Here is a 22,387-nt window from a genome sequence, read left to right on the forward strand (position 1 = left end):
ACACACATGGAGCACGTGACGAAAGTGTTTATTATCAAAGATAATTTTAATACAAGGAGGGGGAAACTAATATGGATACCAGCACTGTAAAAGTCAATGATATATAATATTAACATGCTGAATGTTTATATTGTGGCTCAATAATAATAAATTGTAGAATTATTTAAAATGCATCATTATGAACTTTTATCTCCATATATTTTCCTCTTTGAAATAAGTAGCCCATTTGATATACATTTTGGTTCTTAATTGGAGCTTTGTTTATTAGTTACCTTTTCTTACATGTTCAACTAAATGTATCAATTTACTGGTAATTCAAAATAATTGTTTGGTTCACTTTAAAATCATCTTTTCATAAATAAGCTCGTCTTCTCAAAAGTAGATCAATTGCGGAAAACGTGTGAGCACCCCTGATTTACACTATCTCCCACTAGCTTACAGCCCCTTTACAACCCCAACCTAATATTACCAGTGCAACAAAAATGGTGATCAATATTGGACCTATCCAGCCTTAAAGTTTTAAGCCAACGAAGTTTTAAGGAAACGAAGATCTAGTGGATCTAGTATGAGCGGATGCATCTGAATGGGGATAGAGCAAGGAGTTTGGGGCCTTCTACATCACACTTACAGGTTTTTTCTAACAGCTTTTTTCTTTTAACTCCTGATTTACAACAATTTGAATAAAGAAATAATCAGAAATGCAAATTTTAAGCTTATTTTCTTAATATCATGCGAAAGATTCCACAAGAACACCATTTTCACCGGAGTGGGTCTTTGAAGTGGCTTGTTGGAAAACTGTCCGATCTGAGACAGTGGGTTCAAATCCACAGTTCAGTTCTGTTTAAGCCTCTCTGCTTGACACTCAACATCAGAGGCTTGACTGGGGGGGTTAAACCACCAAATGGTTTGTGAGCTGTGACTGCAGCTCACCCCTGCTTTCGACCCATCCCCTCAGGGACCGGGTCGAAAGCAGGGAAGAAATTTCATCCAGTCAGTGTGTGACAGCTAATGGGACTTTAATTTGTTTTGTGGTGACATATAAAGAAATGATGTTTGTATCATGCAGCTCCAGCTCAACCTCCGCTGAATGTTGAATGGACACTAATTGGCTCTCAGCTGTCGCTTTACTGGGAGCCTGTGGTGGCAATGGAATCAGAGTCTGAAGTTAAAGGCTATCAAGTGAGTCCCAGTTTTGCAGTAAGGCCGTTTTTAATGGTATGTGTCAGGCTTAGACAAAGCACCTTACCTCTATACTGTCAGACCATGCATGGGTGGTTACAGCGCATCATCCTGTTCGTTTCTCCTTCTCGCCCAGCTTTCATACAGGAGGCAGAGACACAAAGAGGTAAACACTCTCACAACAACCAATTCAACAGCGGAGCTGACCCTCCCCGAGGGTGACGATGACTACATCATCCGCATTCAAACCACGAGTGAAGGAGGTCTGGGGCCAGCCTCAGATCCCATACGAATACACAAACTAAGTAAGCTTGTGTTTGATGTTTTACAAAGTTTAAGTGGTGAAAATGTTCTGAGAGCTGCTCTTAAAACGTGTTAATGGATCCCCGCCTGAGAAAATTCCACGTCAAAAATCCCACAGACCTGCATCTCTCAGAGCCATTTTTTTATTTACCGATTTTAACACTCAACACTTCTTAACTTTGACAGGAGCATTTTGTCCTCCGTTGAGTTTATTAATGTCCCCTGCCACCTCTTTTGGGTTTATGTTTTGTTGAAATATGCAGCACAATCCATCTCTCTGCTGCCGACTCTTTTTGCTAGATCCTATTACTGTCCTGTGGGATTCCAGAAGGGCTCTTTTTCACCTCTAAATGCGACTTTACGTCGTTCAAGCACTGTGTTACATCTGTGAAAACAGCAGTTTAGACAGACTTAGTGTTCCATAGTGGCTTTTCCTTTAGATTTCCATGGGAAAACAGGCCACTTTTTTTCCCCTGAGAGTTTTCATTTAAAATAAAGATGTGGGCACAACATGGTAAAATATGAGTATTTGGAAATGTAGCCCTCAAACATTAATTTAAGCAACACGCTAAAGCATTTATTTATATATTTGATCATTTTTAATATTTAAAGTTTTTTCTTTTACTTTTTAAATACAGTGTTCCCCCTCGTATTCACGTTTCTTTATTTCATGCTTTTGCTTATTTTTTTTCAGTCACGTGACTCCTCCGGTTCACCACAAAAACTCAGACAACTCAAGACGCTTGTATGAGACTTTTAAGTCTGACGGAGGAGTCTTGGTCCTGAGATGTATGTTCTGCACTCCTCCCTCCAGTCCCCCTGCATGGAGAAATGGCATCAGCTGACTCAGAGGAGGCAGAAAAAAAATATGCTGATATGCTGAAGAACACTATCGCGGAGGATAATTATCATCAGCATATCAGGATTTTCTTTTTTCGGGGGCTTCGGAATCAGCTGATGCCCTTTCTCCATGCAGGGGTATGGAGAGAGGAGCGCTCCCTCCTTCTGCGCTCCGGAGGAGGTTCCGCTGCGCCCTCCTGCGTGAAGATACATCTCATTTCATACAAATGTTTTGAGTTTTCTGAGTTTTTGTGATGAACCGGAAGGGTCACGTGACTGAAAAAAAAAATCTGCGAATATGGGAAACCACAAATTAGCGGGGGAACACTGTATTTCCAATGTAAAGGCTTTGAAATCATCGACTTCATGATGGTTTTGTGTACTTTTCAGGTATGAGTGCCCGCGGCTCCAGAGCCTGGAGCGCAGACGTCTCCCCCGTCTCCTTGTTTCTCGCCATGTTCATGTCAACGTTCAGGTCAACATTGTGACACCCAACTTTGCTCTGGTTTCCAACAGTCAGTATTGTTTTTACAGAATACCTTTATGGAAGTTGTCAAGTACTTTCAGTTTCTTTGGACTTGTTTTTACAGGCAGTACAAAAAACGCTGTCACTAAACAAACTCAAGTGCTTAGTTTTTACCTTTATTTCTTTTTCAAAGAATTTTACATAAAAAAATGTAACATCTATTCTGATTGGACAAAAACATGCTTCATTTCAGGTATATATTTTTAACTCATTTATGTATATTTTATTATCATTATTATTTCCTTCTTACTTAGGAATGCTACAGATGCCTTACTTCCATTTGTGTGCCAAAGTAGTTTCAGCCTTTTTGATGTTCTTGCAATGATGTTTTTTTTAACTTTTGGTTTCATAAAATGGTTTTTGCTGTTCTTTGCTGAGGGTTCTGCTAAAAGGTCTTATTTTTCCTGCCTAAATGTTCAGTTTTCCTCTTCACAGCTGGGCGAGAAAAGTAGAAGATGTTTGTTTACCTGTGCCCGTGCCTTTGGAGATTATTATAATAGCCTCTCTTGTAACACCGGCAAGTCACAGTGTGACAAAACATACTTCAGCTATTTTTATTTTGTGTTTTTTTTTTAAGTTTGAGGTGGTGGTGAAAGGTAAAAAATCTCAAAGCAAAGTTGGTTCTTTTGCACTGAATGTTGCCATTCTGAAGAGATGAAGGTTTTCTTGTCTCCTAACACCAATTCTCACAGATCTATTGATCCGGTGAGGAAGTAGTGCCAAACAGTCATTTCTTTAAAGATGTTGATTTTCTGTATTAAAGACCCATTCTGATCATTTGATTTATTTTAAAATCGTTCCCAGTGGTCTATTATAATTTTGCAGTTTTCTAGCCAAAATTGAAAAAAAAAAAAACCTGCGTTGTTTTCTACGACACAGGTTTATAGAATTTTTCCTCTGACTTGTCGGCGGCACCACTGATGTGGAGTAAGCCCGCCCCCATTTCCCCATCATCTATAACTGAGAGCTCTCCCACTAACTTACAGCCCGTCATATCCCCAACCTAACATTACCAGTACAGCAAAAATGGTGCATCAGCCTGGGGCGGAGCAGGAAGCTCATGGCCCGCCCACTGTATTTGTGATGTCACAATTAAAATATTTTTCAAACTGGATTTTTTTCATCCACTCCCGGTTCACAGCTATTTGAATAAAGACAATTTTAAGCTTAATTTGATTAAAATATGTCCTCCATCATTAGAAGAAAATGTTGAAAACATAATTTTCATCGGAGTGGGTCTTTAAGAAATGTTTATTTTCTAATACAAAAGTACTCTGAAAGTGTCCCTGTTTGACATCAAGCTGTTTTATGAATAATCATTGTCTGTGAAAAAAAATCATTAATTTTTTCTGTGATTTTTTTTTTCTTTATCTCCTTGGTTCTAAGCTAACAACCGGAAATCCATTAGCGTCTTTATCTCTCTTGAACATGGCAAACCAGCAGAACTTGACTTTCTCTAAAAATCAAACATGTGCCAGCTCCTATGAAGCTTGTATATTGTACATTGATGTCATCAAAAGTATTTTACAGGATGACAGTCCTAAAAGCACCTGTGAGCTCTTTTGTGTTTTTGCCTGCTGAATGGTGGAGGAAATGTTCAGAGCACATGTCTTTAGAAAGCCATCTTTGCTCTTTCGGTTATCTAGGAAATCTCAGACACCTTACTTGACTTTCCTTTGTTACATTTTGACTTGAAATTCCAAGAAAAAGCTGCAAGGTGTGGCTTTGAATTGATGCCTTTACTGCTGGCCAGATAGCATCATTAACTCGATAAGGCATTAGTGGAAATTATCGTTCACAGCAGAGAGCTTAGTGGTTTTTAAAAAAAATAGTAAAAAATATTTTACTTATTATTTTTTTAGGAAAATGCATTTTATTTATCAGGACCCCATAATTTGTTAATTGACTTTAATACAGATATTCTTCTCTTTAGTCAAAGCACAAACTCTTAGGGTGCATTTTACACATTCTATTAATCTTAAAAAATACTTTTCTTGTCAAATAGGCTGGTTGGTGAAATCCTCTTAAGGATTTAGAACATTTAATTGAGGAAAAACGTAGACTGCGAAGTTTAAATGATTCAGAACAAGCCACAAATTCTGGAGCCAAATGATATTAGGGTGTAATTGTACAGCACTTTAACATTTTCTCCTCCTCTGAGCTCCCCTCATGCTGTTTGGCTGTTCTTTTTATGAAAACAGCAGAGTTCATTTTACAAATATTTCCGAGAGTGGCACAGTCAGATGGGATTTGATCTAATCAGTTAATGACATGGCAGCAATTCAGCGCATTTTGACGTGTAAACATGCTTAAGATTACAGTAATGTCATATCATTTTTTAAAAATGTATTTAAGTATACTTATACAAAGAAAAAAACAGTTTTAAACATATTGTTTTATTATTAGTTCATGTTTCTGAAAATAGTGACCTAAATATGACATTTTAGCATTACTAAATTTTACTTTTCCACTGATTTATAGACTATTGAGAATAAATTCAGAGTATATTTAAACAAATTGAGCATTTTATAGTTCAAGCACCAAATATGGCATCCATTCTAAGATACTTAGGAGCCCCTCTTTCAGAAAACCCACAACAAAAATTCAAAATGGCAGCCATTTTTAAATATAGTAGAAAAACGCTCAATTGCTACAAAAATATTCAATGTATTTGCCTCAGTCTCAACAATATGGGCTGTTCATGCATAAAATGCAGTCTTTAAGCTTAACGGGATCCTACAGAATACTGTTTTATGTATATTCTATACCAGGGGTGAGCAAACTACTGCAGCCCGTTAAATTATTTAATCTGGCCTGTTGGAACAGTCCAAAAAATTACATAAATAATCGTTATAATGCTTTAGTTTTCCCTGTGATTCTGATGTCTCTACAAATACATTTACATTTGTTTAGGTGGAGAAACTGATTTTGCATTCATGTCGTGTTGGAAGATTTGTTGTGTTTCTGACGTTCATGTGTGTTTTCCGAGTCATTTTTCCGATTATTCCAACACCTCATGAACGCAGCATTTCTCCAAGTTTGCGTATATCCCTGAGGGACACCAACACAATGGTGCAATTGGCACTAAAATGCAAACAAAAGGCAAACTAAAAACTCCAAAATGTTCTGTTATACTTGTTTTCAATCACAATTAAAGCATGTTTTCTTTTCTTTTCTTGTTTGACCTTCTGTCAGCCTTTGTGACCCACGAGCAAAAAGGTTTATCCACCCCTTTTACATACATATTATATTTATTTTAAAATCTTGAATTTTCTCGTGGCTAACATGCTTTTCTGAAAGAGGGCATCCTAAGGTGCATCTATGCCAAATTTGGTCCATTTACCACCAAATGTACAATTATTTTAATAACCGGCTCCACTCATTTTACAGTCTCTTCTGGATTAGAAAATGCCTTTCAGTGCAGCATTCATCAGGAGTTTGTAAGGTTAAGGTACGTTCACATTTATTGCGCTACAGTACATCCATATTTTGAACAATCTTGGGATTGCTCCCGCTGGAACTGATTATCCGATGTTCGCATCCACTTCACACCCCCTTCACACCACTGTTTGCCAGGCACGAGGAGGTGAGAAAATACGCAGGGTTTGAACCTTTTCTTAAGGTATTTGTGTTGTTGTTCATCAATGCAGAGGAGAGAAATATTATAAACACTTCCAGCGATGCTCTGAAAATATCTGCCACAGTTTCTAATTCTCTTATAAGTTATTACAACGTGTCCTGGCTTAGAATGGTGTAGATTTATCATTGAGGAAACATCCTAGTTTACATAAATATTTTAATTCCTGATTACAAGAATGAAAATTTGAAAAGTAAATTAGTAAAAAAATGATTTTGACTTAAGTTTTTTACATAACTTTTATTTTAGCCCACATAAGGAAACAATTAGCTAATTGACACAGCTGACCAATCAGAATTCTTCTCGTCTTAAAATCGCAAATTCCTCAGCTGTTGTCATATTGATCTGACGAAATAACTCTTGTAGATAGTCGTATGGATTTTTTTTTTTTTCACCCATGTAATGACATTTTAGATACTGACTGGTTAATGGGAAATACAAGTGACTTATTCTTCAATAGTGAAGGAAGTAATTAGTTTCAGTCCAAGTCTCCATCCATCTGGATGACACGCAGCCATTGCCAGTCGCCATGCATCATCAACCGCTGTAGTCAGGACAGGAGGTTTAAAGTGCTGCCAATTGTGCCAGTCTAATAATTGAAATCTAGCCACCAGCTTAGACATTATTTGGCTAAATGTATGGTCGGCTGTATTTTGTACTTTGTAAATCGGTCCTTTGTTGTCGGCTGTGTTGGCCTTTTCTATGTGGTGTGTGTTATCATTTTTTATTTATGCGTTTCAGTGATACCCAGCTGCTCAGGTATTCAGGCCTGCTTCGCTCTACCTTTCAATAGCTCTGAAAAGGCAGGAGATCAGAAAGGTGTTAGCACAAAACGCAAGGGGCTGTTTAATGGTCCTCTGTGATGAATAGATACCCTGATAGATGCCACATTAAAATATCTTAATGAATTAAAATGGGCCTGAGGGGGTTCTGTTGGAAAGGGCAAAGGAGTAATGGTACTAATGATATCCACACAAGACCAATTTATCAGGATTTAGGAAAGTCTGAATCAGCATGACACCCAAAAAAAAGGTGTGTATGAGGGTGAGTGTGAGCAGTTATTACTGCCGTGTCACAGAATACTCTCCAGGAGGATCATTGTGAAAATTACTTTAAACTTGTTTCTTCCTAATCCGTGGTTGGAACTTTTTCCGACATTGAAGAAGATTAATAGGTCAGTTTTCAAGGAACCTTAGAGAAAGATGCACATTCATGGAGGGGTTCAAATTCTGCCTTTTTTCTGATTTTCTTTTATTTCCAGATGAGCAAAATGACTTCAAACTGTCTTGTTTGTTTTAAAGTGGGGTCAATCTGTTCATGTTCTATTTTTCATCACTTTACTTCATTAAGAAAACTCATCTTTTTAGCTGATCTAAACTCAAAAGAAGCAGCGTTTGTATTTTGGGTAGCAGCATCGCCAGCCTCTTTGTTTTGTATTGTGTCCGTACTGTGAAAACTATTTGCTTTCATTTATGTTTAATATTCTTAGCTTTTTATATACATATAGGTATTCTTCACAAAGGTCAAGTGTTGCTAAAATAAGTGATGAAGAGCCATTGTTTGCTAATATAAAAGCCAGTTTTTAAAAAAGTGCTTGCCTTCATTCAGTATGCTGTTTGTCAGGGGTCTGCAACCAAACTATTACTTTTACCCTTTAAAAAAGCAAAACTATTAAAATAGATATATGTTTGGTTTTTTTCATAAATAAAACAAAGGAAAAATAACCACTTAAGAGTTCCTTTCAAAATAAAAGACATCTTGTGCCACTCATCAAAATGCAGCAAATGTAGCTGTTGGTAGTGCGATGGCATCAGAATTAATTAAAAAAAACAGTTTATTAATAATGATTAGTAATAAATCCATAAATTGGATGTACTAAAATTGAATTAGAAGTAATGAAGTGACCCTTAAAGTGCACTAAAAGTCATTGAATTTGCTATAAAATTGATCATATGCCTTACAATAAGTCTTAAATTTGAATTCTGGTTGACATCAAATTGATTTTCTGTGGTACCCAATGCTCAAAAATCGGTTAAATATCCTTAAGGATTGATGGGGAATTAGTCAGGAACCTCATGTAGTGAGCACTGTCTTTTAACTGTTTTTAAAGGAGTTGAAAAAAGTTACTTTACTTCACTACTTTTCTACTTTGCAGTTACTTTTTAAAATTAAAAGCACTTTTTTTTTTTTTTTTTTTTTTAGAGCCACAATGGAGGAGCAAAAGAGCCACATGTGGCTCTGGAGCTGCAGGTTGCAGACCCCTGATGGATGCATTTAGTTGTCAAGTGAACCAAGGAGTTAGAAGATCAAACTGTGGTGTCTTTATAATCTTCAGTTAAACCCAAATCCTAAAATATTTATGAGCAGAGAGCAACATTTCCTAAAAGCTGCTATCACAAACAGCCTTATATTTTTAGTTAAAAAACACACCACCTGTTTTCCTACGAGGTGGAAGACACAACAAGTATTCTCTGCTTGTCCTTTTTTGAGTTTTTAGTCAGAACTGATGTGAGATGTTCAATTAAAGCATTTCCTTAGATGTCTAATTGGATTTCAACTAAAAACACTTGGCCTTTGTGTGGTGTCTCCTCTGTACTTTTAACGTCCGGGTGATCTCTGTGAGATCGTGACAGTAGTGTTTTCACATTGAAAAGTCATCAGCTGGTTTTCATATGCTGAAACTGTGCATGTATGATATTGTTTGGTGCATCTGTGTTTTTTAAGTGAGGGAGTTAATAAAAACAATTCACCAAAAATGTTATTCTGTGACCTCTTTTTTTTTTTTTGTTCAGTATTCTGTGAATTTTGTGTGGGATGGTGTCATTTTCAGCATCAGCAGTTTTAGTGTCCTTTACTGCAGGAGGAAGCTAAGTGGAACCTTGGGGTACCGTCAGAAACTATAAAATGCACAATATTATGAAAAGCATATAAATGGGAGCAAATGGAAACAGTAAAGCCTGATTCAACAGATGTGGAAGGTCCACAGTTTTAGCGCTTCAATGCCGTCACTAACTGTTGTGACTTGTTAGGAATTATCATCCCATATCAGATGTTTTTTTTATGTTTGGAAAGAGAGAATAGTGTTATAAATGAAAGAACATACATTCCAAACTAAAGCATCAAGCAGGTTGTTTTGTACTTGTCGAAAGAATACTGATTTTAGTTTCCCCCTCTGGATTATTGGAGCATGTCTTTAATGAAATTCATTTACCTTTCACTGAAACAAGGAATAACATGGAAAGCCACTGTGAAATATTGATTGAGCCAGTGTTGCAGAGATGCTTTTAAGATAATAAGAGGGAGAAGACCCTGTGAGGAGATCAATACAAATGGGAAGTGAAGAAAAGAAAGGTTTCTCCCTCCGCACCACAGATCATCTATAATGAGCTGCTGTGTCAATACTTTGGTTCTTAACATGCTATTGACCACTGAATCACAACACGGTGCTTCTATTTGTGCTCAAGACATGGGAAATTGCATAAATGGTGAGAAAACACACCAGCATATTTAGCTTAACGCAGAAACATTACTTTAATTCCGATCAAATGTGGGTATGTCTTTGGAAGATGTTGGTAATGAGATGATTGGTGCATTTCCCAATGCAGTGGTGACTGCAGGTTATAATGTAAATACTGCCCCCTACTGGTTGGAACAGTCTAGTGCATAATTTCAAACAGGCTGAAAAAGGCAGACGCTCCCTTATTTCATAGATGTTCAAATACCCACCAAAAATACCAGAAAAGGCCTTTTTCAGAAAAATAATCTTGAAAGATAATGACAAATAAAAGCAAATCACATAAAATAATAAAAGTCCCACTGCAAAATTGTTGCCTTTTAACTCTTTAGAACTATAGCCGGGTGATTTTTACCAGAGCAAAAGCATTTACCTGATTTTCAATATTTAGATTTTTCTGAGTCTTTCTGGGTCTCTGTTTAAAGTCTCATATATCCTGGGAATGGGTGAACCAAAGGCCAAGTCTTCAGTATCATTATTTTTTCAGGAATTGTTGTTCTCAAATTTCAAAATTTTCATTCATTTTCAAGAATGTGTTTAGGATCTTACTTTGTTTTTAATTTTCATTTTGCTACATATACCACAGTTGAAAATTAAAGAAAACAATTTTGTCATATTTTTATCTATTTTTTATGACAAATACTTTTTAATGGATATATTATTTTGGATAAAAATGACCCGACAAAGGTGAAGGTATAACTTTTTAATAGCGAAAGTAGATTAAGTTTGAGTTTTAATCTCAGGAATTAAAAAAAGACAAATAAAAATCATAGACCTTTAAGAATAAGTTCAAATGTATTTTCTCATTATACTTAAAAGTAAAATAATGTTTGAGATTGAATTGAGAAGTCTGCATTTCCCACAGAATTCTGAGGGAAAGCCAGAATTAGTCGAGACACCTGAATAGCAAAAAATTCTGAATGTCTCATCCAGTTTTTTAATAATGGCCCCAATTTTCTTCTATTTAAAATTGCGATATCTTTAGAACTATTGTAAAAGCGTTTCCAGTGGTCTTTTAGTTATGATTATGCATTTTTTAGGCAAAAAAAAATAGTTTTCTAGGGCATAGTTTCTACACAGATGCAGGAATTTATCAGAATTTTGCCTCTGAGTTGTGGAGAGGAGGCTGTTGGTAAGCCTGCTCTCATTTCCCGTCATCTCTTTCTTTACAATCTCCTCCTGTAGCAACAAAGATGGCGAGCAATATCAGAGCTATCCAGCAATACAATTTTGAACCAGATGCCAGTTTGGATGAACACGTACCTAAATTGTTTTTAGGTACGTGTTTACTGCTGATTTTTTCTGTTGTAAGGCGAACTTGAGTGCCCAGTACCTTATGAAACAAATCTATTATTATTATTATTATTATTATTATTATTATTATTATTATTATTATTATTATTATTATTATTATTATTATTATTATTATTATTATTTGTCTCCATCATGGGAAACATGCTACAAGAACATGCTAAAAGCACACACAAAAAAGCAGAATTTTCAAAGGAGTGGGTGAAAAAAACTGCACAAAAAGGCTGTTTTTCCCCACCCTTGTCGTTAGGGGTCGCTGTGGCGCGTTCAATGCCTCTGTTGGACCGCTGAAGAAAACATTGCGGAAAGGGTCTGTTTTCTTGAGCACGCATGTCCACGGGACAAATAAACCATGTCCCTGTCTAAAGGCAACGGTAAATCGAAAAGAGAAGTTTTAGACAGTAACTCAGAAGCAAACGAGGAGGAGAAAAGCGAGCTGTGTCCTGGCTTTAAAGACGTAGACGCCTTCGTAAAAGTAAGGGAGCAACAACAAATGGTTTTAGCTATAGCTAACGCTCACCCAACGTGCTTGAAAAAAATGTTGAAAAATAGAAAATAAGTTTGTAAAGTTACATGTGTAAGACTTTTAACTAAAATGGCAAGACTGTATTTCACCTTCATTGACGTTGTCGGTTCAGGAAGAATTATAGAAGTGTGTTTTGTAACATGCAAGAAATTAACTATCAAGTTAAGTGATTATAGATGAATTTTTGCTAAATGCTAACTGTTCAAATATAAATAAGAACATTAGGAGTATTTTAATCCTAACTTCCCCGTCATTTTTCATTCATTTAGGTATGATCCATGTGTTGTTAAATTCTCCTCATGTTTCTGCTTTACAAACGCTCCCTGAACTGCTAACAGCACAGCTCCTCTCTCCTCTGCAGCATGGATTTGGTCTGGTGCTCTCAGCTACCAAAGCATCTGCTGGTTTACCCCAGCCTGGAGATGAGTATGATTTCTACCGAAGCTTCCCGGGCTTCCAGGAGTTTTGTGAAAGTCAAGGAGATAAGATTTTGCATTGGTGAGTTTCCAAAATCCTTTTCCTTATGTCCTTCAGAATTCTGTCTTTATGCAGTTGAAATGTGTGTAGATCAGACATAGACTTCATGTCCTGATGAAGTGTTCGCCTTATAACATAAACGTCAAAAGTTTACAGCTCAACGGCATGTGGAGAGTGTCCGTCCAGAAAGTGAAAGGTTGTAAGTTTAAATCCACGATTGAGACAAACTACTCCCTGCTCGACAATAAGCATTAACAGGTTGGATCGCAGTTTAAACCATCAAACAGTTGAGTCTGCAGCTTACCCCTCCCACAGTGGATGGGTTAAATACAAACGTCAAATTTCACATACCTAGATGTGTGACAACAAATGTGACTTTAACTTTTGTAATAAACCTGAAAACTCCATATTTGTGCTTCAGACCAACTAACTGAGGATATATTTTCTCTTGTCAGCATGAGTCAGATTATGCATCACCATGGCTGCAGATCCCACGTCAAAGACCAGAACAAGCTGACAGCAGTGGAGGAGAGGTTTGACTTGGTTGTGGACTCCAATGACGTTATCCTTGAAAGAGCGGTACGACCAGCACCCTAATCATAAAGCGGTTTGATGAATGAAAAGGTTTTTTACAAACTCGTTGTTCTGCTTTTCAGGGGATTCTTCTGGATGAAGCTGATGGGGTGAACAGGAATCAGAAGCCGGTTATGCCTGCTGGGTTTCAGCCTCCCAAAATAGTTGTTTCCAGCTGGAACCGCAAGGTAGACTAAAATAAGTCATCTCTTGTTCTCTAATTAAGCTACGTACACACATAGCATATGTGGCGTGTTCAAGAACGTGCTGAACGTGAGTTTTTGAACGGGCTTTTGGCATATGGCGTTCTCACTGGACCTGGTACTAAGTAATAACAGTTGGAAGAAGCTTGCTGCGACATGTCAAAGCGCTACAAATCCTACTCCAGGCTTTTTCTTTCCCAGCTCTATTCTGATATTTGAAAGACTTGGTGGCACTTCTGTGTTTTGTAAAGGACGTCACTACCAAATCTGAGTCACAGTTGATCAAAGTTCAACCGGTTTGACAGTAAAGTTTGTCAGTGTTGCCAGATTTGGTAGTTTTCAGCTCAATTTGGGTGTTTTTTTGCCCAATGTGGCAACACTGCTGACATCCACCGGTAGAAACTGCCGTCTAAAGTAACGAACACCTGTTAGACCCAGTGTTCCAGGCACTATTGGAAGCTATACAGTATGTGCACGTTTACGCTAAACTTTCATTTGAAGCGGTCACTTGAACCCGCATTTCCGAGCCCGGTGTGAACGTAGTATAAGCTTTTGCCACATTCATACTAGCAAGTATCACATTTGAAATTCAGTATCTTCAGCACTTCAACTGTTTGCAGAGAATTGATAAAAATTTACTACAAACTGTTGTATTTTCTCAAACACTGCTTCTGTGAACCAGGGTTCCAGCCCCAGCAGTCACTCTGAGACGTACCGACTTCACCACACCAAGAATATAGCCCGGCCTCAACTGAAATTCAAGGAAAAAATTGATAACAGCAACACACCTTTTGTGCCCAAGATCTTCATCAAGCCCAATGCAGTAAAGGCCCTTCCATCGTGTAAGAAAAACATTTGCCTGCTCAGACTCACATCTTCTCTTTGGACTTACAATAATCATTTAACTTAATCTATATCTTCTTTTCCATGTAGATTTCACCAATAAACAAATACGCAATGAAAGGCCAGAGGACCTCGATGTTCCTGCTGCCCTGGCTGACTTAATTCACCAGCAGAGAACTCAGGAACACGTTGAAGACATGTCAGTTTTCTTGTTTAAGCAGCGTTGATATTGTTTTTTACTGTCATATTTCTTCCAGTCTGTCTAAACTGTATGTCCTCCCAGGTTTGCTCACCCATACCAGTATGAGCTGGACCATCTCACTGTTCCAGACAGCCTTCTGTCCAAACCAGAGCCTCAAGTAAAAAAAAACATGTGACAGAATCCAATTTCTAGAATCATTTAAGTTGACCTCGTGTCTCACGAAGTTTCTCCCTTTTCTTTCTAGATGTACAAACCAATAGCTGAGACCAAGTTATCCTTTATCAACTCTCTGGAGGATCTGGTGGAGCTGAATGAGAAGCTGTGTAAACTGTCTGAATTTGCCGTTGATCTTGAGGTAGGATATTTTTGTCAGATAACCTCCCTTAGACCAGGAATCTGCAACCTGAGGCTCCGGAGCCACAAGCAGCTCCTTTATCCCACCTAGACCATCGATTGTGGGTCTTTGGCTTTGAAGAAATATGTTAAAAGCATGAAAAATGGGTTTTAGTCAATTAAGTTTCGTCATTTAGAGTTTTAGCTTGTTGGCTACCAAAATGAGGGGAAAGGCCTGCTCTGTTGTCAGAGGGGTTTATCTTTAAAATAAGCTTGAAGGACATCTTTATACCTTGTGTTGCACAGCAGTGTGAAGTTGGTTTTCAAATCCAGAGTTCTTTGAGTTTAGAATTACATTCCTTTGTGTAGGTATTCTTTTATATGATTTTACACTAATGTTTTAATGTTTATATTCAATAGTAAAAGGAGCAAAATAATGACAGTGCATTTAAATAAGGATTCAAAAATTCTGTATTTGTCTCAACTTTCTTACATTGTGCTTAACAGGGGGTGATGTATTTTATTGTGAAAGGAACTTGTGGATGCTGCTGTCAAAAGTCAAATAAGTTCAAATGATTAAATATATGTTCAAATTTAATTATTGTATATATTTAAAAGCTACATTTATTAAATGAATGGCCAGAAAACGTGTGTTTTTGTAAGCATTGAAGTGGATCTTTGCATCTCCTGCTGGGTTTGTTCAGTAAGAAACTGGACCAAATGACTCGTTTACTGTTAAAGGTTGCAGATCCCTTGTTTAGGTTGTAGCATTTACTATGTGAAATACATTGATATCTTTATTTTAGCAATTATTACGTCCTTTAATTAACTTTGTTTTCCATCTCAGCATCATTCCTACAGGAGTTTTCTGGGCCTCACCTGTCTGGTCCAGATCTCCACTAGAGACGAGGACTTCATAATCGACACGCTGGAGCTGCGCAGTGAGATGTACATCCTGAATGAAGCATTCACTGACCCTACTATTGTAAAGGTACTGCGACTATTACCACTATTTTCCTCTTAAAGTAAAACTATATTTAAGCTATATTTTTTTCTATTGTTAAATTGCTCCCTGTAGTTATTTTTTTTATTATTATTATTTTGCCAGTTTTTGCCAAAGTCAAATGGCCTGTGTCACTTCTTATGAAATTCGCCTTTGAGTTGTGGATGAGATTGATGGGGAAGAAGTAACCCTATGTTGATATCCCAGCATGCCTTTGTTTACACTCTCCTGTTAACTTACAGCAGGGGGGTCAAACTCACTCGCAAAAGAGGACAAAATCTAAAACACACCTCAGGTTGCAGGCTGAACAGAATAAAGATTTATTAAACACACTAAGACTATATTTTTAAAACTTTAAAAAAGTAACTTTTGAATATAATTATGAACTAAATATATAGCATTACCTGCGATAATGCACTACCAAATTCACCTGAATTTGGTTGCTGAAGATGCTAGTGCTGATAGCTGAAGATGCTGAAATTGATAGCTGAAAACGCTGAAGCTGATAGCCAGCTAAAATATTCGTCAAATAGCAAATTAGACGAAAGACCAAACAAAAAAACAAAACGTAGGTTAGCCAAAACAGCTAGCATGTAGCTGAAAAAATAGCTAAACTTCAAAATATTAAAAAAATTGAAAAAAGCCTGAATTAGCCAAAACAGCTAGCATATAGCCAAATTATTAGCTAAACTACAAAATAGCCTAAAAAATCTTGGTAAATGCAAAAATAGTCCAAAAAGTTAGCACACTGCCAATTTTTTAAACTTTAAAACCGTAACTTTTTGACATAATTATGAATAAAAACTGGCAGGAATGCTATTCCAGAATAAATCAACCTAAACCTTAAATAACTTTCAATATTTTACTCTCATAAAAATATATTTTGTCAAAATGATACAAGTTACAAATAAGCACAAGATAACATGGCACCATTAATAACAATAAAATAAAATGATCTGGAGGGCCGGAAATAATTACCCGGCGGGCCGGATCCGGCCCCCGGGCCTTTACTTTGGCACGTGGTTTACAGCTTCTTACAAACCAAGCTAACATCAGGGTAAAAAAAATGGCGAGCAATATTGGAGCAATCCACTCTACACATTCTAACTCTCATTTTGTCATAAATGGATGTATGGTTTGGGCCCCCTCCACGTCACTTTTTCACGTTTTGGGTGTCCCCGACTTGCTGTTTTTTGATGTGTTGGCTGTTCCTAATTAATCACGGGTTCCCGACCCTCGGGCCACAACATCCGGTTTTCATCTGCTCCTGATCCGGTCCTATTTGAATAAAAAAAAATACCCAGAATTGAGTTTTAATCTTAAATTCTTTTATACACGTCCTCCATTATTAGAAAAATGCCACAAGAATATGTAAATTTTTTTTTTTATTGTTTTACTCGTTTCCTTTCTATTTGGTCTCATTTTCTGGTATGCATACATTCTCAAATCATCATGTTGTTTTTGCTTTTTTCTTTCATTACATTTTTTAATTTTTTTTTTTTTTTTAATTGTATGTTAAATTATCGTCATATCAGATGAAACAAACCCTGCAGGTTGTCTCAGAGCTCGCCGTTTGGAACCGTGTCCAACACAAAGTTGGTGTGTGTCCTGTAGTGTGTGGGAGCAAACATGACTCACACATTGTTTGGCATCTGTGAAAAGTCTGGTGTGTGGGCGTAAGAAAAAAAAAAACTTTGACGATGATTCAAATAAAATGTCATGTGTTTGGTACAAAGTTTGGTTATTTTTTGGTAGGAATGTGGTTCCACTGCTTTCTCTGAAGGCACATAAATGTGGTTTGTTGCTGTTAGGTGTTTCACGGAGCTGATTCTGACATCGAGTGGCTCCAGAAAGATTTCGGCTTGTATGTGGTCAACCTGTTTGACACGCATCAGGCTAGCCGAGCGCTCCACCTGGCCCGAAATTCACTCGACCACTTACTCAAACACTTTTGCAATGTGGACTCAGACAAAAGATACCAGCTGGCTGACTGGAGGATTCGGTTTGTTGATCATTTATTTTCATATTTTCTTGCACTGTAAATTAATCAAAGAAATGTGTATTTTTATATGTAAACATTGAATTTTTTATTTTTAGAACTTGAAATGAATACTATACTGTGGTTTCTCTGTAGCCCCCTACCAGATGAGATGGTGCAGTACGCCCGATCAGACACCCACTATCTCCTTTACATATATGACTGTATGAGGGTACAGCTGTTGGACTCCAACCATGGACAACCAGGCCTCCTGCAGTCTGTCTGGAACAAAAGCAGAGACATTTCACTGACGGTTTGTATAATTTGACTTTTTCTGAAAGACATATTGAAGTGACACCCATTGACTGTATATAAGAACTGGACTGAGTGAGTGTGACCTCACCTGTAGAAAATGGCTTTCTTGCAGCTCCAACAAATTGAAGTCAATTAAGTTGGATTTTTCTTCTTCTTTTTTTTGCAAAATGGATGTCGCCATGTTGGAACCAGACAATATCACTATTAAGTCATAAGTGGTTGAGTCAGAATTCCCTCACTATTTAGTCCACTATAATGCATCTATTCTCTGTTTTTTTAGATTTGGTCATGAGACATGTAAATGTAATCAGAAATGTTGTAGCATTTTGTTTCCGTTCAAAGTTTTAAGATGTTTTATTTTTCATTATGTTTTGATGTTATATATATAAATAGGCTGTTAGGTGTGTGAAGTACTTTAGATGTTTTATTAATTATATGTTTTGAAGTGTCTCCAAAACATATATTTAGTTTTTATCTTGTTGTTTTTTGCTGTTTTCTTTTCTTTTTTTTTTCTTTTTTTTACTTTTTACTGATCCTAAATATGACCCAAACCGAGCCATGTTTTGTGATCCGTTACACCCCTAGTTTTTATACTGGCAAATAGATGACGTCATATTCAGTTTTTAAAAAATTGATCTGAGTCGTAGTTTCTATGGCAACCTCTCTCACCAATCAGGAGTCAGCTTGTTGGACCTCCATGCCCCTACCACTTGAAAGCAGGTTCGGAAAAATCTGTCAGTCAGATATTTGGAGTGTGAAACCACATACTTTTATTGAGGCATCTGATTGGTCAGTTTATAACTTGAATAACTTGAAATAAAAAAAGGTGGATTAGCAATAACTTGTCAAAAAAAGGGTTACAGAGTAAGAATGCTTAGTCAGACAAATATAGTAATATTCCTTAAGTCTATGGGATTTTTGGCTTTTTAGAACCACCGAGTACTTCCTGTTTGGAATGCGAAGGGGAGGAGCCACCAAGTCCAGTTCTCAAATACTTTAAATGGTGACACTAAAGAAAGGTTTTTTCACCCCCAAAAAATATATTTCATTATTTAAAATATTTTGCCGTCTACTATGGTTTGTGGATAAGTTTATAAATGCACAAAAACCCTAAAAGATAAAGATGTCTCTGCATTTCTCTCTTATAATAGTCTCACATGAACCCATGTGTCTCTCAAATAGAAATACATCAAGCCTGTGTTCACGGAGGATTCATATTTGGAGGTTCTAAAGAAGCAGAAAAGATCTTTCAACACCCAGCAGCTCACAGCCTTCAGACTGCTCTTTGCCTGGAGGGACAAGCTCGCCAGGCAGGAGGATGAAAGCACCGGGTAGGCTGTGTGCAAGTTCATCCAAATGTCGTGATTCACTTGATTTTGAAAAAAAAAAAAAGTTCCAGCAAGTTTCAATATTTGTTTTTTCTGAGCACAGATACACACTGCCCATTCATATGATGATTAAAATATCAGAGGAACTGCCCAAGTAAGTCTCCTACATTTCAGATTTTTTTTTTTTAGCTTGTATTTCTCTATTATTTAATACACATTCTTTTGGCCTGTCTCAGAGAACCTCAGGGCATCATTGCCTGCTGTAACCCCGTACCCCCACTGGTGAGGCAGCAGGTCAATGAGCTGCACCTGCTCGTGCAACAAGCCCGAGAAATGCCCCTGCTGAAGGTGAGGGAAACCTGGAGGCCGCTTTGGGATTCAGAGTTTGTTTTCACAGCCTTAAAAAACTTCAATTGAAAAAATTCTCTTCAAACACAGGCGGAGATGGCCACTCAAAAAAAGAAAGGCCTGACGACTGTGAAAAAGGTTGGCAAGGATTAAAATGTGTGGAAAATGTTAAAAGTGATCATTTAACCATGAGATTTATGTTTCAGCCGGAAGTTACACTGTTTGGCCCACATGATACATCCAGGGCGTCTGAGACTGATCTGCCTTACTTTTCCTCTAACGGTAGGCTTTAGTGTGACGTTTGAACACTGGAAGTCTTTAGTTTTTTTTTTTTCTAAATGCCTTTCTGCTTGCAGAAGCGCCGGTTAAGCAGGGCACACTCTTCTCTGAGGATGAGAGCAAAATGGATGTTGATGAGCAGAAAATGAGTGGCCTCCTGGCGTCCGCTAAAATAACCCTGTTCGAGGTAGAGCTGAAGTTTTAGCTCTCGAGCTGATCAATTTGTTTGAGACTGCGGTGGATTATTTCAATCAGTGTTTTCTTTGGAAGGAGCCGGAGGTACACGACGACCAAAACTCCCCCTCAGTGACTCAGATGAAGGCCAGGCGAATCATTGAGTCTTTTGAAAACCCTTTTAGAATGGTAAGAAATGTCAAGAGCTTGACCTTCACGATTCTTTCTCCGTGTTTTGACAGACTAATAATGCTTTATTGCCTCTCGTTCTAGTATTTACCTTCCACCAATGTGCATGTCAACAAGAACGCCAAGTTTGACCCGTCCTCCAAAATATTTGAGGTACTTGAAGAGCTCTTTTGTGAAAGATTTTGACCTCTGTTTTGTTTTTTCTTAAATGTGCTTTGCTTACTTTGACAGATCAGCAAAAGATGGAAGCTGCAGAGCATGGAACAACAACAGAAAGAGTTAGAGGCCAAGCAAAAAGCCAAAGAGGAAGCAAAGCAACAGGCAAAGAAAGCGGCAGGTAATTGGCTTTTTTCTTTTTCTACACATTACCCTTTTAAATATTGTTTCCTCACTTTTTATTTGTTGAATTCTCACAGAGAAAAGAACCAAGGCTAAACAAAGCTATCAGGAGTCTCTTCAGAATGTTGCTACTGTGCGCCAGCAGGCAGCAGTAAGTCTTTTTTATATTTCATATTTTCCTCCATTCATTTGATTCTTTTGAACTTCAGACACCTTAGATCTCTGTTGGAAGGCACGGCTAAAGCTTTTAGCTGGATTCACTCGAGAGCGTTGTAAGGACAGTAGATTTATAACCAGTTTAACTCTGTGTGATACTTGGTATTCCACAGTGAGGTGAACTTGTCTGCAGAAACACAGAGTGGGGCCATGTTAAATATTCTATCATATAGAGGAGGAACGATGTACATCATGTGGGCTGGGTGTTATAAACGTGTCTCAGATTCATCAGACACGTTTTGCTCCTCCTGGGGAGTAACAAAGCCTCTTTTCTTCCCAAAAGCCTCTTGCTGTTAGTTCCATTCCTCAGGGGGTATTACTTGGCTTCCTTTTGGTTCGTTTTTTTGCACCCCTGCTGTCATATTAAGCTTTTCCTGTTTTTTAAAATACTCAAAAGTTCTGTTTTATGCTTTGAAGAGCAACCCACCGTTTGACATTTGTTCCTTTTTGTTGCCAGTTTACCACTTTAGCCTTTCACCGCAGAGCAAAGCCTTTTATTTCCTACTGTTTTAGAAAATTCTAACAGCTAAAGTCAGAAATGAGGCAACTGGAATTACGGTAAATATCACAGTTGAAACGGCCCAAACAGACACACTTGTGTAGTTAGGATATTATTTATGTGGATTACAAAATATTATTTAAAAATTACAATTTCAGGAAAAATAAATATTTTTTGATTTGCTAATAAGAAACCCTAAAGAAAAAAAATGTGTTTGTTTATATAGTCAGCCTTTTTTAATGTAATAAAAACAATATTAGATAAATTAAATTTAGCACACCTGTATTTGACACTAACAACAATTCACTTTTCCCACAATTCTGTTCAATGATGTAACATACTGTTTAGTTTTAAATCGAGAATTGTGTCATCTACAGCAGTGGTCCCCAACAGGGCCAGAAGTTGTTATTTTTAAGCTTCCAGATTCAGAAAATCTGTTCTCAAAATAAAATAAAATGCTGCTAAAAGAAATTTAGTGTAAAAAGTATTTAAAAAATCAGAATAATTTTTTTATTCATTTATTTTGCAGATGATGAAGATTCAATTAAACAAAGATGTTGTTTTGTAGAAGTCGTTTCTTTGAAAAAATTCCATAAAGGAAACATTATGTGATTTTTTATTTTTTTTTCTCATAAAATGCAGTTTTAACACTCAATCCAGGCTCTGATTATCTCTCAGGAAAAAAGATTGATCATATTTTGTCTTTACATAAATTCTCATTCATTGGGTTTTTTTTTTTTCCACACAAAGGAACATTCTGTACTAAAGTTTCTGAACAGATGCCTGCCTAAGTCAGCCTTGCTGCAGGAAAATTCTCAAATGTCTCTTTTACAAGTTTTAGCCACTTTATTTGATTGAATCTTCCCTCTCTTTAAAACGTTTGTGACTGGTTTGAACTTTGTGATGAAGATTTTCTCTCAACGTCAAAGTGGAGGCTAACAACCGGACGCTAGCTTCAGCTTTGTCTGACTTTTAAGGTGTGATGGATAAATAAAGCAAAATAAAATGATCCCCTGTCATAAAACTTTTGTTTTCTAAATATAATATAAACACACAAAGAAAAAAGTATTTTATGATCTTTCATCCAAAGTACTCAGGATTGTTTGGATGAACACAAATCTGATAACCTGGCAATGGTAAATGTTGTTTAGATTGATTAGGTGAAATGGAATAACTTCTCTTATACCATGGTCTGGGTGAATACTCGATTCTGATTGGCTGCTGGGTGTGCATTAAAAACTGATATACCACG

At 37.1% G+C, this 22,387-nt stretch overlaps 2 protein-coding genes across 3 annotated transcripts in view; both read left to right on the top strand.

Moving 5' to 3' along the window:
- cntn3a.2 (contactin 3a, tandem duplicate 2) overlaps positions 1-9,242 on the top strand; it is a 58,983-nt gene extending 49,741 nt beyond the window's left edge. For both annotated transcript variants that reach the window (XM_024293352.2, XM_024293350.2), the window contains exons 21-23: positions 1,067-1,179; positions 1,316-1,484; positions 2,713-9,242. In XM_024293352.2, the coding sequence (XP_024149120.1) occupies positions 1,067-1,179; positions 1,316-1,484; positions 2,713-2,810 (380 nt within the window). In that variant the 3' untranslated portion in view covers positions 2,811-9,242. The remainder of the gene's footprint in view (positions 1-1,066; positions 1,180-1,315; positions 1,485-2,712) is intronic.
- A 2,309-nt stretch (positions 9,243-11,551) lies between these two features.
- The window catches only part of exosc10 (exosome component 10), a 13,567-nt gene continuing 2,731 nt past the window's right edge, over positions 11,552-22,387 (top strand). Inside the window, exons 1-21 of the mRNA XM_024293812.2 lie at positions 11,552-11,785; positions 12,198-12,334; positions 12,769-12,892; positions 12,970-13,074; positions 13,772-13,931; positions 14,023-14,131; positions 14,216-14,291; positions 14,379-14,489; positions 15,315-15,458; positions 17,282-17,472; positions 17,605-17,761; positions 18,946-19,094; positions 19,195-19,245; positions 19,328-19,439; positions 19,530-19,577; positions 19,646-19,721; positions 19,796-19,905; positions 19,989-20,081; positions 20,166-20,234; positions 20,313-20,418; positions 20,498-20,571. Coding sequence (XP_024149580.1) covers positions 11,663-11,785; positions 12,198-12,334; positions 12,769-12,892; positions 12,970-13,074; positions 13,772-13,931; positions 14,023-14,131; positions 14,216-14,291; positions 14,379-14,489; positions 15,315-15,458; positions 17,282-17,472; positions 17,605-17,761; positions 18,946-19,094; positions 19,195-19,245; positions 19,328-19,439; positions 19,530-19,577; positions 19,646-19,721; positions 19,796-19,905; positions 19,989-20,081; positions 20,166-20,234; positions 20,313-20,418; positions 20,498-20,571 — 2,325 coding nt within the window. The 5' untranslated portion in view covers positions 11,552-11,662. The remainder of the gene's footprint in view (positions 11,786-12,197; positions 12,335-12,768; positions 12,893-12,969; positions 13,075-13,771; positions 13,932-14,022; positions 14,132-14,215; positions 14,292-14,378; positions 14,490-15,314; positions 15,459-17,281; positions 17,473-17,604; positions 17,762-18,945; positions 19,095-19,194; positions 19,246-19,327; positions 19,440-19,529; positions 19,578-19,645; positions 19,722-19,795; positions 19,906-19,988; positions 20,082-20,165; positions 20,235-20,312; positions 20,419-20,497; positions 20,572-22,387) is intronic.

The sequence above is a fragment of the Oryzias melastigma genome, linkage group LG7 (assembly GCF_002922805.2).
Source record: "Oryzias melastigma strain HK-1 linkage group LG7, ASM292280v2, whole genome shotgun sequence".
NCBI classification, from domain to species: domain Eukaryota; kingdom Metazoa; phylum Chordata; class Actinopteri; order Beloniformes; family Adrianichthyidae; genus Oryzias; species Oryzias melastigma.